The 24,320-nt window shown below is 47.8% G+C and overlaps 1 protein-coding gene across 2 annotated transcripts in view; it reads left to right on the top strand.

Annotated features, from left to right (window-relative positions):
- Positions 1 to 22,830, top strand: part of ZFHX3 (zinc finger homeobox 3) — a gene marked incomplete at its 5' end in the record, with an annotated part of 112,579 nt that extends 89,749 nt beyond the window's left edge. For both annotated transcript variants that reach the window (XM_084294725.1, XM_084294724.1), the window contains 3 exons: positions 7,288 to 7,390; positions 8,737 to 14,217; positions 18,665 to 22,830. In XM_084294725.1, the coding sequence (XP_084150851.1) occupies positions 7,288 to 7,390; positions 8,737 to 14,217; positions 18,665 to 20,238 (7,158 nt within the window). In that variant the 3' untranslated portion in view covers positions 20,239 to 22,830. The remainder of the gene's footprint in view (positions 1 to 7,287; positions 7,391 to 8,736; positions 14,218 to 18,664) is intronic.
- Positions 22,831 to 24,320: the final 1,490 nt, after the last annotated feature.

Genomic DNA, 24,320 nt, shown 5'->3' with positions numbered 1-24,320 from the left:
CTGATCATGGAAGACAATAATATGTTTGTCACACTACTCATTTTCTTGTCAGCTCCCCTTCTGTAGCATCGTCTGAGCAAGCACATGCAGTGTTACCCAGCTTTTCTGTTACTGTTCTTTGCTCTTCTCTTTCTATCACCCTTCCAGTCCTCTTGTGTCTCCTTCTTAAACACCTTTGTGCTTTTCATCTTCCCTCTTTGCTTTATGAGTTACCTGTCCTTTCATTTTTCTTCCCTTTGTCTTTGGCCTGTCGTGCTCTGCAGGAGCCGAAGATGCAGCCAAAGATGCATGCCAAAGGTTGCAGTGACCACTGTCTGACCAAGCACTTGCAACTGCCAGGAAGAGCTTTGTGTACCCAAGTAGGCACAACAGCTGAAAACATGTAAAAATCCAGCCAAGCTGACAGATCCCATCACTCTCTGAATAACAAAATATAAAGAGATTTTAGGAGAAAAGAGCAACAGCAGCTCACTAACACTTAAAAGCTGGCCATACTCCTAGGCTCGAGTACGGGTGAAGCTCTGCTCTGCTGGCCGACTACGTGCATCTAGGTTAAGTAACTGTCCTGTCACAAAGGCCCGGGCCTCTGAGACCTACCTCTGTTTTAACTGATGGTGCTTAAGTGTGCAAGTAGCTTCTGAGAATTCGATCAAATCTTGTTAGCTTCTTACTAAATTGATGGAAGGCATTCTGACCTTATAAAAGCAGTAAAAAGAAGCTGATCCCCTTTCCCATGCCAGCACACGCAACCAGTTTGCTTAAGGGTATGCACTGTACTGGTATGCAGATGGTTTGTTTGAGTCAGGCTGTCTGCAGAGCTCACAGTCCAGAAACTGGTGTGGTAGAACTAGTGCAACCACTTCACCTACACAGATGTATGTCCTCCAGGGTACAGAGAGACTGACGGAAGTCACTTGTTCAGGAGCTTAGGGGCACCTCCCAGAGGACATGACCAAAACAACTGCTGTAGTATGAAGGACAGTTTTCTTAGGTCATTGCATCTTCTGTGCTGGAGTGGGACCTCCTGCTGCTGCTGCAGCATGCAGAACATCTATTGAGAAATGTGGAGTTTGGCTTATCCGTGGAGCTCACCATCTCGCTTGTTCCTTTTTTATTCCATCTTGCCACTGCCCTCGGCCCTGGGTAGCTGTTTGCTTTGGTACCCAAAGTTATGTCGGGGTAGGAAGACTGCCTCTCCTGCCTCAAATCAAGTTGTGTGTGGGGCAAGAAGATGGCTCTTCTTTGTATTACATGACAAATATTTGGTGAGATCAGTACAGCTTGTGCAGAATGTGGCGGCATCAAACGTTCCTAATTTTGCGTATTCTAGATTCTTGTCTCAGCCTGACATGGGAATTGGGTCTTGGTGCCACTGAGAGTGAATTGGAGCCCAGTAAATGGGAGCCAGGTCCCTTTCGACACAGTGTCTTTGCACTCGGCATTTGGAGGAGGCTCCAGTTAATAATACCTTATCAGACGCCTTTCAGGAACCTGCAGTGTCTAATATGTCTGTTGCCATGGAAACGGCTGCTTGCTTATGCTGAGCATCTCATATCTGTGTGGTTCGTGCCCCTTCCTTTTCATATCAACAAGCAGCCCCGATGGCTGTCCCATGGGGAGCAGCCGCAGCTCGGGGTCCTCCCGCCAGCCCTGCCACTGGGGCAGGGCCCGGCAGGGCTCCAGCGATCCCCCACGAGGCAGGGGGCCAGGGAAGGCCCTGGTGGGGCAGGGGCTGCTGCTTGGCACTGTGCTGCAGGCTGCTCTCGCCTGTCCCTCCCCATCTCCTGCTGCTGCCGATTCACAGGGCTGGCGAACAACCGTGGCCAAGTTTGTTTATGTGGCGTTGCAGCCGCTCCGAACAGGTCCGATCGCCATCTTCCCACGTAGCAGCCTCTTCGCTAGTCCTGGGCCCGCGCCGCTTCAGCAGAGAGCCCCTTAATGAGGGTGAAGTGCAGTTCGCCTGCATAGTCGATTGACAAGACTGATGGGCTCAAACCGGGAGAAGGGACGGCTTCCCAAGAGCCTCCGGTGGCGGGAGCGCTCCCTCCTCCCCCTGCCTCCTTTATCGTTCTGCACATTCCTCTCTCATCATTTCTGTTGTCAGTTTTCTCTTCCTCGGTTTAAGGCGTCTTCTCAGCTGCCTTTTCATCTTCTTCTTTTCTCCCTTGCTTTAAGAGTAATTCTTTCCCATCCCTGCCATCCCCACTTCTCCCTCGTGCTATCTGTACATTTTTTCCTCTTTCCTATTGTCTTTTCTTATTGCTCTCCCTTCTGCTGTCATTCAATTTTTCTCTCTCCCTCCTTCTCGCCCCCTCTTACTCCCCCCTTTCCCTCTCACTCTGTGTCTCATTCTCCATCTCGGATGAAGGTAATGAAAATAATCGGGCTTCATTAATTCTGAGCCCTGTGAGATGATAGCCATTTGGAGCCATGTTTGCCAATTAGATGGTCTAAATTAGAAGTGACCTTGGTATACTGCCATCGCTTTGCCTCTCTGAGTCTAATGAAGCTTTTCACTCCAGCACCCTCTCTCTCTCTTTGTAATGGAAATTACCTCCTTTGTCTGGTTCGGGAACCTTGCATCGCATGTGTATTTCCCCCTAGGTTGCATGGACATAGGGATAGTAATGTATCTCCTCAGACCCCTTCTGGAGATTTTCTTTTCAAAGCCACACGATTTCAGCACTCTTGGGCCATTTACAGAGGAACCACATGGACTGTCCACATATTGTCTCACTTTGTCTTGAGGAAAGTAAGAGAAGGCAGATCCAGTGTGTAAAGGGAGCTGGTTATTCACGCCATCCAAAGATTAATTTTTTGGACGTGACAAGAATATGCCTGTGTCACGCTGCTGGGGCCAGTGCAGGAGTGATGCAGCTCTGAGCCTCAGGCCCGTGCCGCTAAGCTGCTCTGCAGTTCATTGTCTTAAAAATACCGTAGATGCAGTCGTAGCAGGAGGCATGCTTGTCACTGCTGGCAGTTGCCACCTGTGAGGAATGAACTTGCATTTTGTTCCCCAAACCAGTGACAGGTAGGTCTTCTGCTGATGGTGCGTGTCAGAGCATATGCCGTCTGCTGAAGGTGTTCATGAGACCAGGAGGAAGGAGACACAGTGTGTCCATCCTTGTTGTTTTTTTGTTTTGTTTTGTTTTTCGTGAAAAGTCACTGGACTTCATTATTTAAAGAACAGGACATCGATTTGGGGTTTCCAAGCATGTAGGTAGATCTCTTCTCCCAAGGAACTTTATCTTCTCAAAGGGACCTGAATTTCATCTGAAGGGTGGGGTTCTTGGAGGCACAGATGTTTGTTCCAGCAGCCATCCACCCTCTGAGGCAGATAACTGCCTTCTCTGCAGCAAAGTCCTCGGGCCAGCACTCCCTAAGCCCAGTGCAAGCTGCAGAGAGATGTTTCGGGAGGGGGGACGGGTTCCCTGGTGCGGCGAATGGGGCAGGGACTTGTTTGGTTCTGTGCTGCTGTCAGAGGCAGCGCTCAGAGCAAATGCTTGCTCAGCGTCAGGGCTTCAGCGCCTTCCTGGGGGTACCCCCTCCAGCTGTCCAAGTACTGATAAACAGGACCCAATCATTATATCTGTATCCAGTCACTGGGCTGTCAGAAAGAGCAGATAAGGGTGAGCCACTGATCCTTCCCCATCCCTCAGTTTCATTTGGTCAGAAAGATGAAGGAGTGATGCAGTCCGAGGGGACCGCTTGCATTCCGTGAGGTCGCACTGCTCGGCCTGGGCGAGACGGGGGCTGCACGAGCAGGCGGTGCAGGACGAGCACTGCGGGGCCGTGCGTGGACGTGGATTATAACACCTGGCTGCGAGGGAAAGCTGAAAAGCTTTGCTGGTGGCTTGTGGACCAGAATATCATGGCTGCAGCTGCGAAGGGAATACAGTTTAATATTAAACGGAGCAAAAAGAGTATGTACAGGTGGAAAGGAAGAAGACAAATCACATTCGTCTCAGTTACATTTGTAGGATTGGTTTTTTAGTAACAGTTCAAATTGGCTGACTTGTTGCTGTTGTGAAACAGTTGGTGTTGAAGAGAAATTTAAGCCCAGAGATGCAGGCTTAGAGCAGTCAAGGATGGGTGCCAGGATTACATCCCAGGTATTGCCTGCTCAGGTGAGAGGGAGGTAGAGAGCACTTAACGACTGTACGAGCTAACACAGACAGTGCTCAAGGTAAACACGTTCCTCTCTATCACCAGAACAGTTAATGCCGTTTAAATACATCTGAAGTACAAAATGCTGTGTTTTATAGCACCACTCCTCGTTTATCTGTCAGGTGACCATGCCCTCCTAAACCTTCCTGTTGCCTCAGTACTCCTGTTATTTGTTTATATTAAAAGCAGCAACAAGATGCGAGGCATTTTCTGCAGATACAAGGAAGCATATACAAGGTATATACTCCAACAGGTTTGCAGTGTAAAAGGGCAAATAGTTCAAAGCTGGGAGTCTGGAATTCAGTATAAATGCAAAACAATTTGAGATGAGCAGCCCATTTTCTCTGTTCTTTGTCTCTGCTCTCTGCTTGGTTGGTGGACCGTGAGGATGAAGAAACAGTCATCCTGCCCAGGAAGTGGCATGGAAGAGAGGGGCAGCACTTCCAGGAGAAACCTGCTTGGTGCTGAATGGGTACAGAATGAAAGCAGGGTCCAGATCAGTTGCCCTGTTTTCAAGGTTGTGCTTCACAGGGGTTGCCCTGTATGGCTGTCTGGACTGCCTGCTGTTGCCCTATATCCATACCCAGAATTTCTAGTTTCCCATACTTTTCTCCAAGCCTTTTTCTTTTTGCCTTTTGGGATTTTGTATCTGTAGCAACTTAATGTACCACAGTCATAGGGGTTTTTTTTGTTTTGTGGAGGGGGGGGGGTAGAAGTAGGTTGAGAACTGTGGCTGTGGAGATGCAGGTAGATAAAGGTAATTACTTAAACACATATAGGGCAGGACTTATTGGTTTGGAGACCCAGATTAAGATGCAGAGGAGCATGTGAGGTTGATGATTATATTTCGGGGAGAGTTAATTGACGGAAGGTGAAGGCAGACAAAGAACCGCTGCTTACTGCCTTCTTGAATCCCAATCAGGAATTATGATTAAAGACGCGGCGAGACAACAGAGGCCTGATGAATTGGTGTCTTTTTTTTTTCTTTTTTGCCGTCATTCACACTTGATTGACTTCAACCTTTCAAGTGCAAAAGTCTCTCTTTTCCATTATTATTCATAGCCATCTGAGTTTTTCTAATTAAAGTGTATGAAAACAATTACTGATCCATCGTACTGAGTCTGGTAGTGGGGATGGCTGCCTTACTGTAATGCGTATAAAAAGACCACAGTTTTCTATAATGATGTGCAGCTGAGGTGTTAGATAATTTTATTCTTTTTCTACTCTGTTGGGGTTTTTTTTAATTTCTCGTGATTTATTTTTCATAATTCCTAAAGATCCTAGGAAAGCACTCTCCCTGCTGACAAGGCTGAGAGGGACAGTTCCTTCATGCCTTTCCTCCTCAGCATCCCTGCCCGGCCCCCTCCTCAGAGCCCCACCACTGTGAATGAACCAGTGACCTTTCTCATCTCCTGACCACCCATAGCCGTCAGATGCTCCTGGTTAAAGTAGAAGGTGGAACGAATTTGCTGTGCTCAGCTTCCTTCCTCGTGATTTATCAGTGTCAGCTGCCTCTCCTGCAGACGTCTGTAGGACTCGGTGCTTACCTTCGTGCACCTGCCCTCCACGTAAACCAAGGTAGCTCAGCATCTCCCTTTGGTACAGTTTGGATGTCTGCAGCCACTCATGTGAACTTTTGTTTCTGAGCTGCTTTTGCTTTCATTCACTTAAACCAAGGTCTAGTCTGTGTCAGTTTGGATTTGACATGTGTGTCGATAAAGAAGGTTTCATGTCCTGCACAGAGGCTTACAGGGTTTCAGCTGCAGCTTCACCATGGATTTGTTAATATCTCATGCAGTTTGGCCAGAGTCGTGGTCCCTGACTTTGCAGAAAGCAAGCTATCATGCGTGCAGGTAACAGCCTCACTCACACTCTTCTGAAATCCACGGTTCAGATGCCCTCTTAGTGTCTGGCAGAAGGACAGAGAGGCTTGTTTTAACATACCTGTCTAGGAGTGCTTGTTTCTGTGTCACTCTTCCAGCAGTCAGAGGTTGGGAGCACAAGCACGGTAAGCATTGCAAGTCAGTGTTGGTTTCTGTTTCTCCAAGTGCCATCACGCTGGTGAGAGGGCACGCTCCTTGAGCGCCAGCAGCAGGGGAGCAGGCGGAGCTGTGGAGGTGCCTTTGCTTGCCACAGGCACATAACCAGTTCTGGCACCATGCACTTGAATACAGCACGAATGGTCACAGTGACACGGGTTTGTCTGAGACAACGACTGTGGGGCAGCTTTTCAGTTGTTGTGAGATACTGACCATGAAGGTGAAAAGGGCATTCCTTGTCCCACATCCGATAACAGCCACACACAGCCTGCTAGCTAGGTGGTTTGTACTTGGTGTGTATGACTGGATAAACTCAAAGAAACGTGGTTTTCCAGAAAAAGATGAGTGTAAGCATTTGACTCTTTCAAGGAGCATCTCTAGCTGAAGCACACAAAATCTCCAGCTCTTCAAAAATGTTGGTACTCAAGTACTGCAGTGGTAATGATGGTGCAGGTTCTAGACAAACACTTGAAGAGAGGCGAAGGAAACACAGCAGTCAGAGCAAGGAAAGGGTTACCAGTAGCTTTTCATTTCACAGACAATTTGCTGTCTTTTTAGTCTTTCCTTATTCATCCTTTCCTTTGTCACCTCTCTCCTTATTTGTACTTTTCTTTCTCATGCCCCTCCTTTTCCTGCATCGATACACTTTGAAAACAGTGCTGCAATGCTCCCTAGTTCAAGATTACAGTGTACTTTACGAGGTATGATTTAATTAGGGGCCTTATTATGTTTTCAGCAGCTTAAGGTGGGCCTTTCAACTTATCTACCTAATTGGTTGCACAAGAAGTTTCACAGCCCATGACAAAACATTGTCAGTGATCAAAGTCTGAATTCTACATAAAGGAAAAATATTAATAATAAGATTATTCTTCAAGTGTGCACTGCTAATTATGTCCAGAATGTAACTGTAGAAACACTTTTGACTGATGTGAGCTTTGTCTAATAAACATGAGTCTTCAGTGAGCTATGAAAAGTGACGCCTCTGACTTTACAATACTGGTGTCTAATTTTGCTACTGAAGATGTTAAAAATATTTCCTTGTGCTTTTCTTTTCCCTACATCCCTACTTCCCTGTCTCCAGGTGACAACACCTGAGGTGATGATGCCCAGCAGCATGTTTCTGCCAGCAGCCACTCCAGAGAAAGATGGGAACTCCACCACCGAGGAGCTGGGGAAGCAGCCTGGTGAGTGCGGGTCAGTGAGGTCCCACCAGTCCCCCAGCTCCTGTCACCTGGCTGGGGACTGCGTCTAGGGACATCTCATGGGCAATCTCCACATACCCAGCTATGTCCTGAGGACCACAGTTGGCCAGCACACGGCAGAGCAGTCTTCCCTTACCTGCACCACAAACAGTGCCCCTGGTGTCCCTGCAGGGGGGCAGAGCAGCGCAGTTCAGAGCTGATGAGCACAGCTCTCACACCATTGCAATTCACATGGAAATTGTGGAAATTCTCCTTGCAAAGGAGAAGACCAGATGGGAGCAGCAAAAAAGAGACGTGGTAAGAGGGCTTAGAGAATTGATAGAGAAACCACAAGGGTTGCTGCTGCTGGCCACAGACTGTACTAACACCTCTGCTGCCATCATAGCTCAAGTACGTACACTGGGGAGGTTTCAGTTGCTGCAGTGCTTATCCAGCCCAAACCTCCTCTGCCTTGTTCATTGCCATGCTGTGTTATGAAGGCATGGATGTAAATCAATGGCTATTTAGTCCTGGCTTTGTAGTGTGATGTGAGAACATCCCAAGAACTTCATTCTGCACGAGCAGAAGAGTCTGATCTTAAACTCAGCAGGGAAACAATGTTGGTCTTCCTTCTGTGCCCTCCTGGAAAGTCTGTAGGGAATGTGGTAACAAAGACAACCATTGCTTCCTTTCAGGCAGACAGCCCCTAGGTAGTGATGCTGGTGGGACAGCACTGGCATAGGCAGGAAAGGTAGTGCTTTACTGGACACTGGGATCCCCTCTTTGGCCTCCACCCTTACCACACTCTTCTGGCAGAACTGTGCTGTTAGGCCCCGGAAAAGTGGCAGTGCACTGAGTGCTTGTTCTTTCTTCTCCCTTCCTCCCTCAAACAACTTCCTTTGAGCTGCTGCTAGCAGGACCTGAATTTCATTCCTGTTTTTAGCTTTGTTGGGACCAAGACTCAAATATTACGTTCATTTGGAGAAATCTTGCTGGAAATTAGGCAGGATATCAAAGAAAAACAGCAAAGACAGATAGGTGGCTGGACAGCCTTTGCTTAAAAGGGAGAATTAAAGGTGAGAAATGTAGTAAGGGAATGTGTATGTGTGAATGATTCTCAGATACTCAAAGTGAACAAGAAAGTAAATTGTGTAGGTTTATGTAATGGGCCATGATGAGGGTTAATGGGCTGGTATTAAAATAAATGAGTGAAGGTAGAGGAGAAATGTTGGAAATACCTATTTGTCTTGCAGAGAGAAAAAACTGACCTAGTTGGGGCAAAAATTGGTGTTGATCAGCCCTTGTGCACTGGTGTAATTTCCAGTTTTGTTGTGATTTTGTTTTCACAGAGATCTCTGAGGACTCAGGAAAGAGCGTTTTGCCATCAGAAGGTGCTGAGCACAGCAGCGATCCCAAACCTGTTGCAGCTGATCAGAGCTCTGCTCGGGACGACTCCGGTTTCCTCTGCTGGAAGAAGGGGTGCAACCAGGTGTTCAAGAGCTCAGCAGCCCTGCAGACACATTTCAATGAAGTTCATGCAAAGCGTCCGCAGCTGCCAGTGTCTGATCGCCACGTCTACAAGTACCGTTGCAACCAGTGCAGCCTGGCATTCAAAACCATCGAGAAGCTGCAGCTCCACTCGCAGTACCATGTTATCCGAGCGGCCACCATGTGCTGCCTCTGCCAGCGCAGCTTCCGAACCTTCCAGGCCTTGAAGAAGCACTTGGAAACCAGCCATCTGGAGCTGAGTGAGGCCGACATTCAGCAGCTGTATGGTGGTCTTTTGGTCAACGGGGACCTTCTTGCTATGGGCGATCCTTCGCTTGCAGAAGACCACACTATAATAGTTGAGGAAGATAAGGAGGAAGAGAGCGACTTGGAAGATAAGCAGAGCCCAACAGGTAGTGATTCGGGATCGGTACAAGAGGACTCTGGCTCAGAACCAAAACGAGCCTTACCCTTCAGGAAGGGCCCTAACTTCACTATGGAGAAATTCTTAGATCCATCTCGCCCTTACAAATGCACAGTCTGCAAGGAATCTTTCACGCAAAAAAACATTCTCCTGGTCCATTACAATTCAGTTTCTCATCTGCATAAACTGAAAAGAGCCCTCCAAGAGTCTGCTACTGGGCAGCCTGAACCTACTAGCAGCCCAGACAACAAACCCTTTAAGTGTAACACCTGTAACGTGGCCTACAGCCAGAGCTCTACCTTGGAGATCCACATGAGGTCTGTCCTGCACCAAACCAAGGCTCGCGCTGCCAAGCTAGAGGCAGCTGGGGGCAGTGGCAGTAGTAACGGAGCTGGCAATAGCAGCAGCAGCAGTCTCTCTTTGGGTTCATCCACACCAAGCCCAGTGAGCACTAGCAACAATAATACTTTCACAACTACCAACACAAGTAATTCGGGCACAACTCCCATTCCCAGCCTGCTCAACCAGGTATCCAGCGACAGCTTGGGAATTGCTCCCATAGGTAACCCTGTTAGCACTAATATCTCCTCCCCTTCTGAGCCCAAAGAGGTAAACCGAAAGAAGCTGGCAGACATGATTGCATCCAGGCAGCAGCAGCAGCAGCAGCAGCAACAGCAACAGCAGCAGCAGCAGCAGCAGCAGCAACAGCAGCAGCAACAAGCTCAGACCTTGGCACAGGCCCAGGCTCAAGTCCAGGCCCACCTGCAACAAGAACTGCAGCAACAAGCTGCTCTCCTGCAATCTCAGCTATTCAACCCAGCACTTTTGCCGCACTTTCCAATGACCACTGAGACCCTTCTGCAGCTTCAACAACAGCAGCATCTTTTGTTTCCTTTCTACATCCCCAGTGCCGAGTTCCAGCTCAATCCAGAAGTTAGCTTGCCTGTCACCAGTGGTGCTCTAACACTGACTGGCACAGGTCCGAGTTTGCTGGAGGACCTGAAGGCCCAAGTTCAGCTCCCTCAGCAGAGCCATCCACAACTCTTACAACAGCAGCAAGGTCAGCTGTCCTTGTCACAACCTCATGTCCTTATACAGCAGAGCCAGCACCCAGAGAAGAAGAATAAATCTGTAGTGAAGGAGAAAGAAAAAGAAACCCCACGGGAAAGGGAAAGTGCAGAGAGGGGAGACAATAATGCAGCATCTAAGGAGTCTTTGCCTGATAACTTAAAGCCCAAAGACAAGAAGGACTTTGTACCAGGCAGCAATTCGGAGCCCTCTTTACTGCCTCCACGTATTGCATCTGATGCAAGAGGGAATGCCACAAAAGCCTTGCTAGAAAATTTTGGCTTTGAGCTTGTCATTCAGTATAATGAAAACAAGCAGAAGGTGCAGAAGAAAAATGGGAAGACAGAGCAAGGTGAGAACTTGGAAAAGCTAGAGTGTGATACATGTGGCAAGTTCTTTTCAAATATCCTCATCCTGAAGAGCCACCAAGAGCATGTTCACCAACATTACTTTCCCTTTAAGCAGTTAGAGAGATTTGCCAAACAGTACAGAGAACACTATGACAAACTGTACCCGCTGCGGCCTCAGACCCCAGAGCCACCACCACCACCTCCACCGCCCCCACCTCCACTCCCTCCAGCACCTCCTCAGCCAGCTTCTACTCCTACCATTCCTACTTCTGCCCCACCAATTACCTCTCCTACGATTGCACCAGCCCAGCCATCTGTGCCACTCACTCAGCTCTCCATGCCAATGGAGCTCCCCATCTTTTCACCACTTATGATGCAAACCATGCCACTACAAACATTACCTGCTCAGCTGCCGCCCCAGCTTGGTCCTGTAGACCCTCTGCCTGCAGACTTGGCCCAGTTATACCAGCATCAGCTCAACCCCAGCCTTCTCCAGCAGCAGCAGAACAAGAGGCCACGGACACGAATCACTGATGACCAACTCAGAGTTCTTCGGCAGTATTTTGATATTAACAATTCCCCAAGTGAGGAACAGATCAAAGAGATGGCGGACAAATCTGGGTTACCCCAGAAAGTGATCAAGCACTGGTTTAGAAACACTCTTTTCAAAGAACGCCAGCGCAACAAGGATTCCCCATACAATTTCAGTAATCCTCCCATTACCAGCCTGGAAGAGCTGAAGATAGACTCACGGCCTCCTTCTCCAGAACCTCAAAAGCAGGAGTACTGGGGAAGCAAGCGATCCTCCCGGACACGCTTTACTGACTACCAACTCAGAGTCCTGCAGGACTTCTTTGATGCCAATGCTTATCCAAAGGATGATGAATTTGAGCAGCTTTCTAATTTGCTGAACCTGCCAACACGTGTCATAGTGGTGTGGTTCCAGAATGCCCGTCAAAAAGCTAGGAAAAACTATGAGAATCAGGGAGAAGGCAAAGATGGAGAACGGCGGGAGCTCACAAATGACAGATACATTAGAACAAGCAACTTGAACTACCAATGTAAAAAGTGCAGCCTAGTTTTTCAGCGCATTTTTGATCTCATTAAACACCAGAAAAAGCTTTGTTACAAAGATGAGGATGAAGACGGACAGGATGATAGCCAGAATGAAGACTCTATGGATGCAATGGAGCTCTTGACTCCAACCAGTTCCTCCTGCAGCACACCAATGCCCTCACAAGCTTACAGCACACCTACATCTTCAGCTAATGCAACCTCCTCAGCTTTTCTGCAGCTCACAGCAGAGGCAGACGATTCCTCCACCTATAGCTCTAAAGTAGAAGCTACAGATGAGAAACCAAAGCAGTCTGAACCTCCAAGTACACAGCAAAACCAAACTCAAGAGAAGCAAGTGCAACCAAAGCAAGAGTCTCAGCAGCAACAGGACCAAGGAGAACAAAAGACAAATTCAGCACACCAAAAGATTTCACAGTTATCCTCCCCCTCTTCATTACAACAGCCACCTCCCCCTCCTCAGCCCCCTCAGTGTTCTTTGTCACAGTCAAGCCCAAGTCCATCTCAGCTGTCACATCTCTCCCTCAAACCCATCCACACATCCACCCCTCAACAGCTGGCAAACCTACCTCCTCAGCTAATCCCATACCAGTGTGACCAGTGTAAGCTGGCATTTCCTTCCTTTGAGCATTGGCAGGAGCATCAGCAGCTTCATTTTCTGAGTGCACAAAACCAGTTTATTCACCCCCCGTTCCTGGACAGAACGCTGGATATGCCTTTCATGCTTTTTGATCCCAGTAATCCACTACTTGCGAGCCAGCTGCTATCGGGTACATTACCACAGATTCCAGCAAGCTCCGCTACTTCTCCATCAACTCCAACATCCACAATGAACACACTGAAGAGAAAGCTGGAGGAAAAGGCCAGCGCAAGCCCTGGAGAAAATGACAGTGGGACTGGAGGAGAAGAACCTCAAAGGGATAAACGTCTAAGGACAACAATTACCCCAGAGCAGCTGGAAATTCTTTATCAGAAATACTTGCTAGACTCCAACCCAACACGGAAAATGTTGGATCACATTGCACATGAAGTGGGCTTGAAGAAACGTGTTGTGCAAGTTTGGTTTCAGAACACCCGTGCGCGGGAAAGGAAGGGACAGTTCAGAGCTGTAGGGCCTGCCCAAGCCCATAGACGTTGTCCATTCTGCCGGGCTCTCTTTAAAGCAAAGACAGCTCTGGAAGCTCACATCCGATCCCGCCACTGGCATGAGGCCAAGAGAGCCGGATACAACTTGACGTTGTCTGCTATGCTCTTAGATTGCGATGGGGGACTCCAGATGAAGGGAGACATCTTTGATGGAGCAAGCTTTTCCCACATGCCACCAACTAGTAGTGATGGTCAGAGTGTTCCTCTCTCCCCAGTGAACAAGAGCATGGAACTGTCACCTCGGACTCTGCTGAGTCCATCCTCCATCAAGGTGGAAGGGATAGAAGACTTTGAGAGTCCCTCCATGTCCTCGGTCAACCTGAGCTTTGACCAGACAAAGCTGGACAATGATGACTGCTCTTCTGTCAACACTGCAATCACAGACACTACAACAGGAGATGAAGGGAATGCAGACAACGATAGCGCAACAGGGATTGCAACTGAAACCAAATCTGCATCAGGACCCAGTGAAGGTCTCACAAAAGCTGCCATGATAGCAATGTCTGAATATGAAGATCGTCTGTCTTCTGGCCTGGTCAGCCCAGCTCCCAGCTTTTACAGCAAAGAGTACGATAATGAAGGTACTGTGGACTATAGTGAAACATCCAGCCTTGCAGATCCCTGCTCACCCAGCCCTGGTGCAAGTGGTTCAGCCAGCAAGTCTGGGGAGAGTGGGGATCGGCCCGGACAGAAACGCTTTCGCACTCAGATGACTAATCTCCAGCTAAAAGTTCTTAAGTCGTGCTTTAATGACTACAGGACACCTACCATGCTGGAGTGTGAGGTCTTGGGCAATGACATTGGACTGCCAAAGAGAGTTGTTCAGGTCTGGTTCCAAAATGCTCGGGCAAAGGAGAAGAAGTCCAAACTCAGCATGGCCAAGCATTTTGGTATAAACCAAACAAGTTATGAGGGACCCAAAACAGAGTGCACTTTGTGTGGCATCAAGTACAGCGCTCGACTGTCTGTACGTGACCATATCTTCTCTCAACAGCATATCTCCAAAGTTAAAGAAACCATTGGAAGCCAGTTGGATAAGGAAAAGGAGTATTTTGACCCTGCTACTGTACGTCAGTTGATGGCTCAGCAGGAGCTGGACCGGATCAAAAAAGCCAATGAGGTTCTTGGTCTGGCAGCTCAACAGCAGGGCATGTTTGATAACACCCCTCTGCAAGCTCTTAACCTTCCTGCTGCGTACCCAGCACTACAGGGCATCCCTCCAGTCTTGCTCCCAGGCCTCAACAGCCCATCCTTACCAGGCTTCACTCCATCCAACACAGGTGGGTATGGATGTTATCACACTACCCAGAAACACAGCTTAACCTGATGCATCTTTAGCACAAGTGGATGTTCCCTTCAGAGTGACCAGTAATAGGATACTTGGCCCTTTAGTTACGCATGTTTACTTGAGAGCAAATAGGCATTGGGTGTTTTATCTTTAATTCCTGAATTCATTTTTCTAGCAAAATCTGAAATAAAGCAATGTTGCATATCTATGTTATGCTAGCACAGACTTAAAATTCTGATGCACTTTCAAGGAAATGGAAAATAGAGGATTTATCAAATAGAACATGAAAAGGACTAATGTACCGAATGCATTGTTCATTATATCTTTCCTTTTGATATTAAATTCAGTTTATGCAATGCCATCCCAAGTTTTCAGTAATTCTGAACTGTTTCCAGGGAAAATGTAATGTGCCTGGTAGTAGTGGTGACAGAATCTGGAGCATCTTTATGTAACGCCCTTATAGTGACCTCCAGGACAAATCCTGATGGGGTGGTGGGTTGTTTTTGAGCTATGAGGTGGGAACTGCCTGAAAATACCTTCCCAACCAAAAACAGCGTAGTTGTAGGATAAATCTAATTTGTGTTTTAATAGGATATTTCTTAACAATACTACATAACAATGAAATTTGGCATAGTCCTTTGGATGGCCTAATTCCACATATTGGATGCTCTTTTCCCTTGTACCTGATGGCGGGCTGGAAAGCATACGATGTATAGCAAATACTATCAGTAGAAGGTACTATTCAGTACACTAGACCTAGAAAAGTTGATTCAAGGATTATTTCACCCCTGCTGCATCTGTGGCATCCCAAGGATATGCTTGCATCTGAATTGCAACTCGTGACAGAGCTAATTGATGTTCTCTAGCAGACCTGCTTTCAGTTGGCAGACTTCTCTGTTTACTTGATGATACCTATTCAAGTTGCCTCTCACCAGGGCCACTCTGCATTTGCAAAGATATCCCAAGAACTGATTCTAGTGTCCTGTCTCAGCAACAGGCTGAGTCTGTCTCAGATGGAAAATGCCGTCATGCCTGGTCCTGCTACAGCATATGCCAGTACGCACCTTTGTTTTCTATACTGCACTGATACTGCTGTAACACCATTAGGCTGTGTCCAGAAACAATAACTTTCTCTTAGTGTACTGAACTAATTGGCTAATGATAAGTTATAATCCTTGGTATAAAGTATAAATGTTATCTAAGCATCTTCCTGGCTTCTTATTCAGAAACTGGAGTGATAGCAGTCTTCAAAAAGACTTTCTGATGCTTTTTGTCAGCAGGCCATTTTGTAAGTTCTTTTTTCAACAGATTGAAGAACTGAGTGCTGGTGCTGCCAGGTAACATGATAGTGTCATATTAATCGAATTGCCTTCTTCATTTGTCATGCAGGAGGTAAATCTTTGGATAAGCAAATCAAAATCTTAGTAAAAAAAATAGCTGGCTTGAGCAGTTAGGTGGAACTTGGAACAGCTTATCTGACATTTGCAAGGGAGGCTGGTTGCAGAGTTGTTCAGAATAAATCACATCACTAGAACCTGAAGTTAGTATGTTGTTACAATGACATTGGGTATAATATCCTAAAGAGAGCATTAAGGACCCATGACTCAAATCAGGCATCCTTCTATCCCCTGGGAAATGGCTCTGTTCACCTTTTTCTCCACAACTATTCATCTCTGAAGTATCTTCCGCTGGCAAATGGACAAGAGTTGGGTTCTGGTCTTTCCAAATATGATCCGTACTCTTGGAGTCAAGATCCTTCTCTCCCCTGGAGCAGCATGGGGATTACATTGTAGTGTGGTTGCTGGTGTTCATGTCAGAAGCAGAAGAGATCAGAGTAAGTTTATCTAGAAAAGTTTTCTATTAGGAGTTAGGGCCTCTGCAAGGTTTTTTTGCATAGTTACAGAATTCCTTCCACCCCCACCCCACCCCGAGTAGATAAAATAGTGACAATGGGTGTAGGATAGTCCATTGTAATTAAGCCATCTTTAAAAACAGTTGCTGTGAGATGTTCTTCTGTCTGGGGCTGCTGCCCATTCCTGCTCCTTGAGTGTAGTCTTAGGCATGTGCCTGATGGGGATCTTTGTGTGCCAGGATATTTTCATGCTATTTCTTTCCAACAGATCTTGGTTCAGTGGCCAGAAGTAAGCCAAAATGATTTCTTTGGCAAATTACATTGTCAGCCTATCACAGATCAGCTCTATGCTCTTTACTTAGTACCCCAAGTTTATAACAAGATCTAAAATTACTTTTTTGTGCTTCAATATATATGTTGCCTTTATTTTTCTCCAAAGATCAGTATGTGTCTTGGGGAGATGGGGCTACATACTATGAATGTTAAGAGTAATCAGTGACTGTCTAGGCAGGACTAAGCTATTTAGAAAGTCAAACAGACTATTTGTGGCCTTTAGATAAAGCTCCAAAGGTCAGGCCATCTCAGCTCAAAGCCTGTCGAAACAGATAAGGCTGTGCATCCAGGAATGTTATGAATTAGCTGCTGCTCCTGTGCTTGAACCTCTCAGGGACTGTTCAACTAGGGAACATCAGTTTCAATGGCATCTATCCATAATATCCCCTTATCTGAAATCTATAAGGCTGCTGCGTCGAGGCTCACTTCATACCTTTACAAATCACTATTGTCTCAATACAGCATCAAGAGCAGTTGCAGGTCTCAGAAGGGCTTTGCTTCAGTCATCGTTGAATTCTCCAGGGCTCTTATCCTGCCTCTTCCTCAAGCCCTGCTGCTCGCTTCCTTTACCAGGCTGTCCTCTGCAGAGCCACATCAGTTTTGTCCAGCTCTGCATGCAGGTCTCCAAACAAAGCCAGGGGGTGAATGCAACACCATAGCCAAATGAACTGTTTATACTAGGGTGTAGTGCAGCCAGGATTTGGAGACTGCTGTGCCCCACTTTGCTGCCAACTGCTACTCAAAATACGATGCTGCAAGAAGGTTGTTCCTTTGCTGTATTCTGAGCAGTACAAATTCAGTGACACCCATAGTTACTGAATGAGCTACATTCCAGGAAAGGAATGAAGTTTGATCTAAAGAGAACGAGTCCAGGGGACTGGGATAACTCCACTGTACAGGGGACAACAGCCAGAAAGTCTGGCTGAACTTATACAAGAAAGCCAGGTGCATTGTTTGTGTTGAGTAGTTTCTTCAGGACATTTGCATCTGTTCAGCTGTCTGTGATACGTGGAGGTTTTCTCTCTTTGGTTTACAGAATCACAGAATAAATTAGGTTGAAAAGAACCTCTAGAGGTCACCTGGTCCAAACACCCTGCTCAGGCAGGGCCACCTAGAGCAGGTTGTGAATAACTGACTCATTTTCGAAATGGCAGTATTTTCTGGTTTGCTGTCACCCTGCATCTGTGCATCACAAGAGAGACGTGTTTGGGCTGCCTTGCTTCCAGCCACAGGAAGGGAAAGTGGGCACCCAGAGAGGCAGCTTGCCGGGGAAGCCCAGCTGCTTCTCCAGGAGCCACCTGGGTTCCCACACGCCAGCCCCCTGCCCCGGGTGCCTCCGCTCTCAGCACCAGCTCTCACCCAGCAGCCCTTCTCCAAAGCTCCTTCTATCCTTGAGCCACCTCAGGCTCCTCATCAGCCTTCCCACACATCCGCTTTGTTCCCTCACCAAATGCCCTCAGCTGCCCCAGCCCTGAGGTCACTCGGGTGTCCCTCTGCCATCTGCAGGGGGAAAACAGCCCCGTGGCTGCCGGCTGCTCTCGCCCTGAGCCGCGGGAGCTCCTCAGCAGCTCACCACTGGTGGGTCATGGCAGATGTCTGTCCGTCTGTCCTCGCCCGATAAGGGGTAGTGCAAGGATCTGGAATATTGAGGGGCACATCAGGCTTTATCCATGGTAGCTCTTCGTAGGACATCTCCTTATCCAGTGTTTTCCAACTAGAGAGCAGTCGATTTTGCCAAGCATTAGGAGCACACAGAAGTTGGCAGCTGCGGCTCTTCCCTGGGGAAGAGCAAGCTGATAAACTAGGAGAGAACAGGATGAGGAACACATCCCTTTTCTACACCCCTCTGGCATTCCCCACCTTCCTCCTTTCCATTTCCCCTGCCCCACTCCTTCGCATACATTTTAAGTATTTTCATAATCCAGCACTAACTAGCTTACGTGAAATGGCAGATGAAAACACCATCTCACCTGAAGCGTCATGGGCAGCCAGCACTGCGTGGCCATGGGTGACAGGGCTGATGGGCACCGGGGGGTGCGGGCATCCCCGTGCCCAGGGGAAGCGGGGCTGGCACCCAGGCACCCCAACATGAGCCACGCAGCACGGGGCTGGTGTCACTGTCCCTGCCACAGTCACTGCCCCTGCGTGGAGAAGGGCGTGCAGGGGCACTCGTGGGGTGTCCTGGGGTCACCCTGCTTCGTGCTTGCCACCTGCCCTGCACTGACTCCTCACCTCTCTCTCCTCCCTCTTGCAGCTTTAACTTCTCCCAAACCCAACCTGATGGGCCTACCCAGCACAAGCGTCCCTTCGCCCGGACTCCCCACCTCTGGATTACCAAATAAGCAGCCCCCGGCCGCTCTGAGCTCGCCCACTCCGGCACAAGCCACGGCGGCCGTGGCCCCGCAGCAGCCGCCGGCAACAACCCCACAGCCGCAGCAGCAGCAGCCGCCCCCGCCGCAGCGCAAGGAGAAGGAGAGCGAGAAGGCAAAAGAGAAGGAAAAGGCACCCAAGGGGAAGGGGGACCCCCTGCCGGGGCCCAAGAAGGAGAAGGGGGAGGCGCCAGCAGGTGCCCTCTCGGCCCCGCTGCCTGCCATGGAGTATGCGGTGGAGCCTGCCCAGCTGCAGGCACTGCAGGCCGCCCTGAATTCGGACCCCACCACCTTGCTGACGAGCCAGTTCCTGCCCTACTTCGTCCCCGGGTTTTCCCCCTACTACGCCCCGCAGATCCCTGGCGCCCTGCAGAGCGGGTACCTGCAGCCCATGTACGGGATGGAGGGGCTCTTCCCCTACAGCCCTGCACTGTCGCAGGCGCTGCTGGGGCTGTCCCCCGGCTCCCTGCTGCAGCAGTACCAGCAATACCAGCAGAGTCTGCAGGAGGCATTGCAGCAGCAGCAGCGGCAAGCGCAGCAGCAGCAGCAGCAGCAGCAGCAGCAGAAAGCGCAGCAGCCCAAAGGAAGCCAAACCCCCGTCCCCACGGGGGCTGCCACCCCGGACAAAGACCCTGCCAAAGAACCCCCCAAGCAAGAAGAGCAGAAGAATGCACCCCGCGAGGTGTCCCCCCTCCTGCCCAAACCCCCAGAAGAGCCCGAAGCGGAAGGCAAGGGTGCGGACTCCCTCTGCGACCCCTTCATCGTCCCGAAGGTGCAGTACAAGCTGGTCTGCCGCAAGTGCCAGGCGGGCTTCGGCGACCAGGAGGCGGCCAGCGACCACCTGAAGTCCCTCTGCTTCTTCGGCCAGTCCATGGCGAACCTGCAAGAGATGGTGCTTCACGTGCCCACCGGCAGCGGCCAGGGCAGCGGCTCGTACCAGTGCGTGGCGTGCGAGAGCACGGTGTGTGGGGACGAAGCCCTCAGTCAGCATCTCGAGTCAGCCCCGCACAAACACCGAACAATCACAAGAGCAGCAAGAAACGCCAAAGAGCACCCCAGTCTATTACCTCACTCTGCCTGCCCCCCCGACCCCAGCACCGCATCTACCTCGCAGTCGGCCGCTCACTCAAACGACAGCCCCCCGCCCCCCCGGCCTCCCCCGGCTTCCCCCCACGCCTCCAGAAAGCCCTGGCCCCCGGCAGCCCCCCGCGCCCCGCCGGGGAAGCCGCCGCCGCCGCCTTTCCCTCCTCTCTCCTCATCTTCAACGGTTACCTCAAGTTCATGCAGCACCTCAGGGGTTCAGCCCTCGATGCCAACAGACGACTATTCGGAGGAGTCTGACACGGATCTTAGCCAAAAGTCAGATGGACCGGCGAGCCCGGCGGAGGGGCCCCGGGACCCCGGCTGCCCTAAGGACAGTGGTCTAGCTAGCGTAGGAATGGACACCTTCAGATTGTAAGCTTTGAAGATGAACAATGAAAATTTAAATAAAAAAGTTAATAACAAACCAATTTCAAAAATAGACTAACTGCAATTCCAAAGCTTCTAACCAAAAAAAGAAAAAAGAAAAAAGAAAAAGCGTGGGTTGTTTTCCCATATAACGATGCCGGTGGGTTTTACATTTCTTTTTTCCTTTCCTTTTAATAAAATAAAACTTAAAAAAAAAAATCTGTTACATTTGTCCTTTCGAAGGTACTGTTGGTCTGGGAGACGAAAGCCCGTGCTGCCTCCTTACTGTCTTCGGAGCTTAAGCCCCTTGTATATTGCCCCTTTTCAATAACGCCCCACGTCGATAGCACAGCAGAGGCCGGCATGCACTGTATGGGAAAGCAGCCCACCTTGTTACAGTTTTAAATTTCTTGCTATCTTAGCATTCAGATACCAATGGCTTGCTAAAAGAAAAAAGAAATGTAATGTCTTTTTATTCTCAGGTCAATCGCTCACACTTTGTTCTGTTTTCAGAATCATTGTTTTATATATATATATATAATTTCTTTTGTTTGTTTTTGGGTTTTTTGTTTTGTTTTGTTTTCGTTCCAGAAAAGGTTGGGTTTTTTGTTTTTGTTTTCTTTTTTTTTTTGTTCGTTTGTTTGTTTTTTTGTTAATTTAAAATGGGCAGAAAGTATTCAAGAGAAAATCAATGTGAACTGCTTTAGCTTTTCGGGGATTCTAAGGGTAGCTTTTCTGCTGAAGCCAATTTCAAGGGGAAAAGTTAAGCACTCCCACTTTTCAGAAAAAAATAAACCACAAAGAGTGTTGAGGACTCGGAGCTTAAAAAAAATAAGTTTTAAAACAACTGACTTTCTGTATTTATGATAGATATGACCATTTTTGGTGTTGAGTAGATTGTTGCATTGGAAATGAACTGAAGCAGTATGGTAGATTTAAAAGAAAAAACCCTTTTGTGTACATTTAGCTTTTGTATGGTCCAGCTGACGGCTTCTCATTTGATGTTGTCTTGTTCATTCCTAGCCAGATAGATTGCAATCCATTGACTCGCCTAAGCTTTTCTCCCCTTTGTACCTTTACTCCCCGTTTTCCCCATCCTGTAATCTTCCACTTATGGTTGCTACCTTCATTTCTTAGAGGGTGGTTGCATAATTATTTTATAAAAACTAAAGAAAGAAGTTCAAAGGGTTTTGGGGGGTCAGTAGGATCCCTTGCAGAATATTTTTTGTTGGGGGTTTGAAACTTTTTAAGGCGTATACATACAATTTACCTATGTCTGTTACCCTTGTGCACTTATCTCTTTCTTATTTTCCATTTTTCCTGTTTTTGTTTTTTTTTCCTCTTCTTTTCCTCATTTTGTAAATGCTTCAAAAACTCTGTTCCTAACTATAAGCATTTGTTTCTGTTTGTGTAATTAGGCTGCACTCTGTTCCTTCTTTTGAAAAAAAAAAAAAAAAAAGTTTTTGTTACATTTTTTTTCTCTAAAGAAAATTCATGCTTTAAATAAAATCCAAAGACATACCCTTTCACCACTGGTGCAGAATGAGCAAAAAGGATTCTTTTTACTTGAGAATTTGTTTCTGATTTAAACAAACAAGTCTAAGTTTAAATAAAGAATAAAAAAAGTACCCAGGTTGTTATCTGTGCTTCTTCTGCAAGCAGAGAGACAACTCTTAATGAAAATCCAGCATACCAAAAGGCAGGTTTCAGTTCTGAAGTTGTGTCCCTGTGCTAGGCAGCCTGAGCAGTGAGTGCCCAGAGACGCAGCTAGCGATGCACAGAAAGAGGCTCTCTGTGAGGCGTTTGTGCTTACGTTGATCTCTGTGCTCCTGTTTGTGGAAAACACGCCGACATACACGCACACACGCACGCACGCACTCACACGTCTTTTGTGGTCTGGACTTTGAAAGGAAAACTTTGTGCTGCTAAAATGTAGATTCTGGAGACAAATAGATGCTTGCTTTCACTTCCATAGCCAAATGTCAACAGAAACGGTCTCCTTTCCCCCCCGTTTCCTCTTCCCCGAAAGTGTGAGAGCCTTCTCCCTGTCATCCTCATCCTCCTCCTGCTTCAAAGGGAACTTCGAAGACTGTGAACGCAGGTTCCTCCCGCCGCCTTCGGGCTTCTCCTCCCAGGGCTGAAGCCGCTCATCGACTCTGCAAGAGACTGGAGCATCCTGAGAGACGAACGTGGGTTTCATTTTTTAGCGGGACTCTTTTATTTTTACAGATTTTTGGTTTTAGTTTGATGAAAGACTAGATCCTGAACTGTTGTACATATTTCTAACTAGGCTAATGCACAGTGCAAATTCCTTTTTTAATTGTTTTTTAAGTAGACGATACTAAAGAGAATACCATCTAATATTCCTACCAGTATCCAGTTGTAGCATAAGGTGTCAAAAATGAAAACAAGTACACAAAATGCGTTTGCTGTTTTAACAAACTGTTTTCTTTTAACAAAAGTTCTTGTATTTCTCCCCGTGTTTGAGATGAACATTTTTTAAATTCTAAAGTTGTACAGTTTTGTTTTTCCATTATTTTATCTTGTTTGTAATTCTATGAAATATATATATATATATATTTTTTGCCATTTAACTGTTGTATGTTACTCTGTCTGTATCATATAGAAATTTTTCTGTTTGTTCTGTTTTTTGATTATGTGATACAAGTTAACAATTTAACACTAGCTTTATCTGTCAAATTCTGCGAGGTCTCTTTGAAATCCTTTTGTTCTGTTGGTTTTGTTTTGTTTTTGTTTTTTTTTAATTATATTGCTTGGTCATAGTGCAATTTCCCTCTCCTTCTTCCCCCTCCTCCTTCCCACCCACTAAAAGGTTTTATAAATTCATTTCCTTGTATTTTTTGTAAATGTTTCTAGAGACTTCCAGTGCGAGGTTGCCTCCTCCTCTCGCAGTCCCCACGCTATGGGGTGGGATGGCCGCGGGATGCGCCGTTCCCGGCTGCCCGAGGCCGACGGCTGGGACTGGACGCCCCCCGCCCGGCGGCCCCATGGGACCCCGCGTCCCAGCCCCGCGCCCGCAGAGCCATGGTGGGAGCAGGGGCGGCCCCGCGGAGCCTTTTTGAGATCTGCCCTTGTCAGCTAAGGTCGGAAGGCCAGGGGCCGGGCAGAGCGGGGCAAGCAGGGCATGAGGAAAAGATTTTAAACTTAGCATTGAGCGGGTTTCTGTTTTATTTTTAATAAAAAGCTTTTTTAAGTGGTGAAGATGGCCAAAGTTTCATACAACTGAGAATAAAGTAAGGCGTAAGGCGTGTTGGGGCCACCCGCGCCCGCTGGGCAGGCGGGGCGGGAGCTGGCGAGGGAGGCACCGGCACGGCCAGCACACTCGGTGTTCGTGGAAATATATTTTGCTTTAGAAAAAAAAAAAAAAAACTTTTAAATAGAAGCAGAAATTGGGTTGGTTGGTTGGTTGGTTGGTTGGCTGGTTGGTTGGTTGGTTGGTTGGTTTATTGGCGCTGAGATACTGCCCACTGTGAATCACAAAGCTTTGACTATTTTTTTTGTTTTTATTTCTGGGGGGCGAGTTTGGGTAGAACAGAAAGCATAAATGAGGTGAAGAGGGATATGAACAGCCTTTGCAATGTACAAAAAATAGAGCAAGTGAAACCAAAAATGATGTTCTTGGTGTTTTTCTATAATGTAGTCTTGTTAGCTTTTTTTGTTACTGTAACAATGCTGATCTCGAACTGTACCAAAATACATGGAGACTAACAGAAACAGAAACCACATGGAACTTTCAAAACTTTAAAAAGATTTGTCACAAAAGACTTTGTTGTCATAGTTGAGTTGACTGTAGATGGTAATTGAATATACTCCTTTGGAAATATTTCATCACGTATGTTTCCTGCTCATTGTGATACATTAAAAAAAAAAAAAAAATGAGCAAAAGCTCTCGTCTCCAATGTCCCCGCTTGTGCGGTGCAGGGTCTGCGTCGGGTGGGTGAGCGGCGCGCGGCACGGCGGGACTCGTGCGTCCACCTGAGGCCGCGCACCCACGCCGACGGGCGGGTGCTCGCACGGAGCCGCGTGTACGTGTGCACAAGCCCTCGTGCCGTGCCGGTACACGCACAGGCA

The sequence above is a fragment of the Netta rufina genome (genome assembly GCF_964035555.1).
Source record: "Netta rufina genome assembly, chromosome: 13".
NCBI lineage: Eukaryota > Metazoa > Chordata > Aves > Anseriformes > Anatidae > Netta > Netta rufina.
The sequence above is the reverse complement of the archived record's forward strand: the minus strand, read 5'-3'. Positions and strand labels throughout refer to the sequence as shown.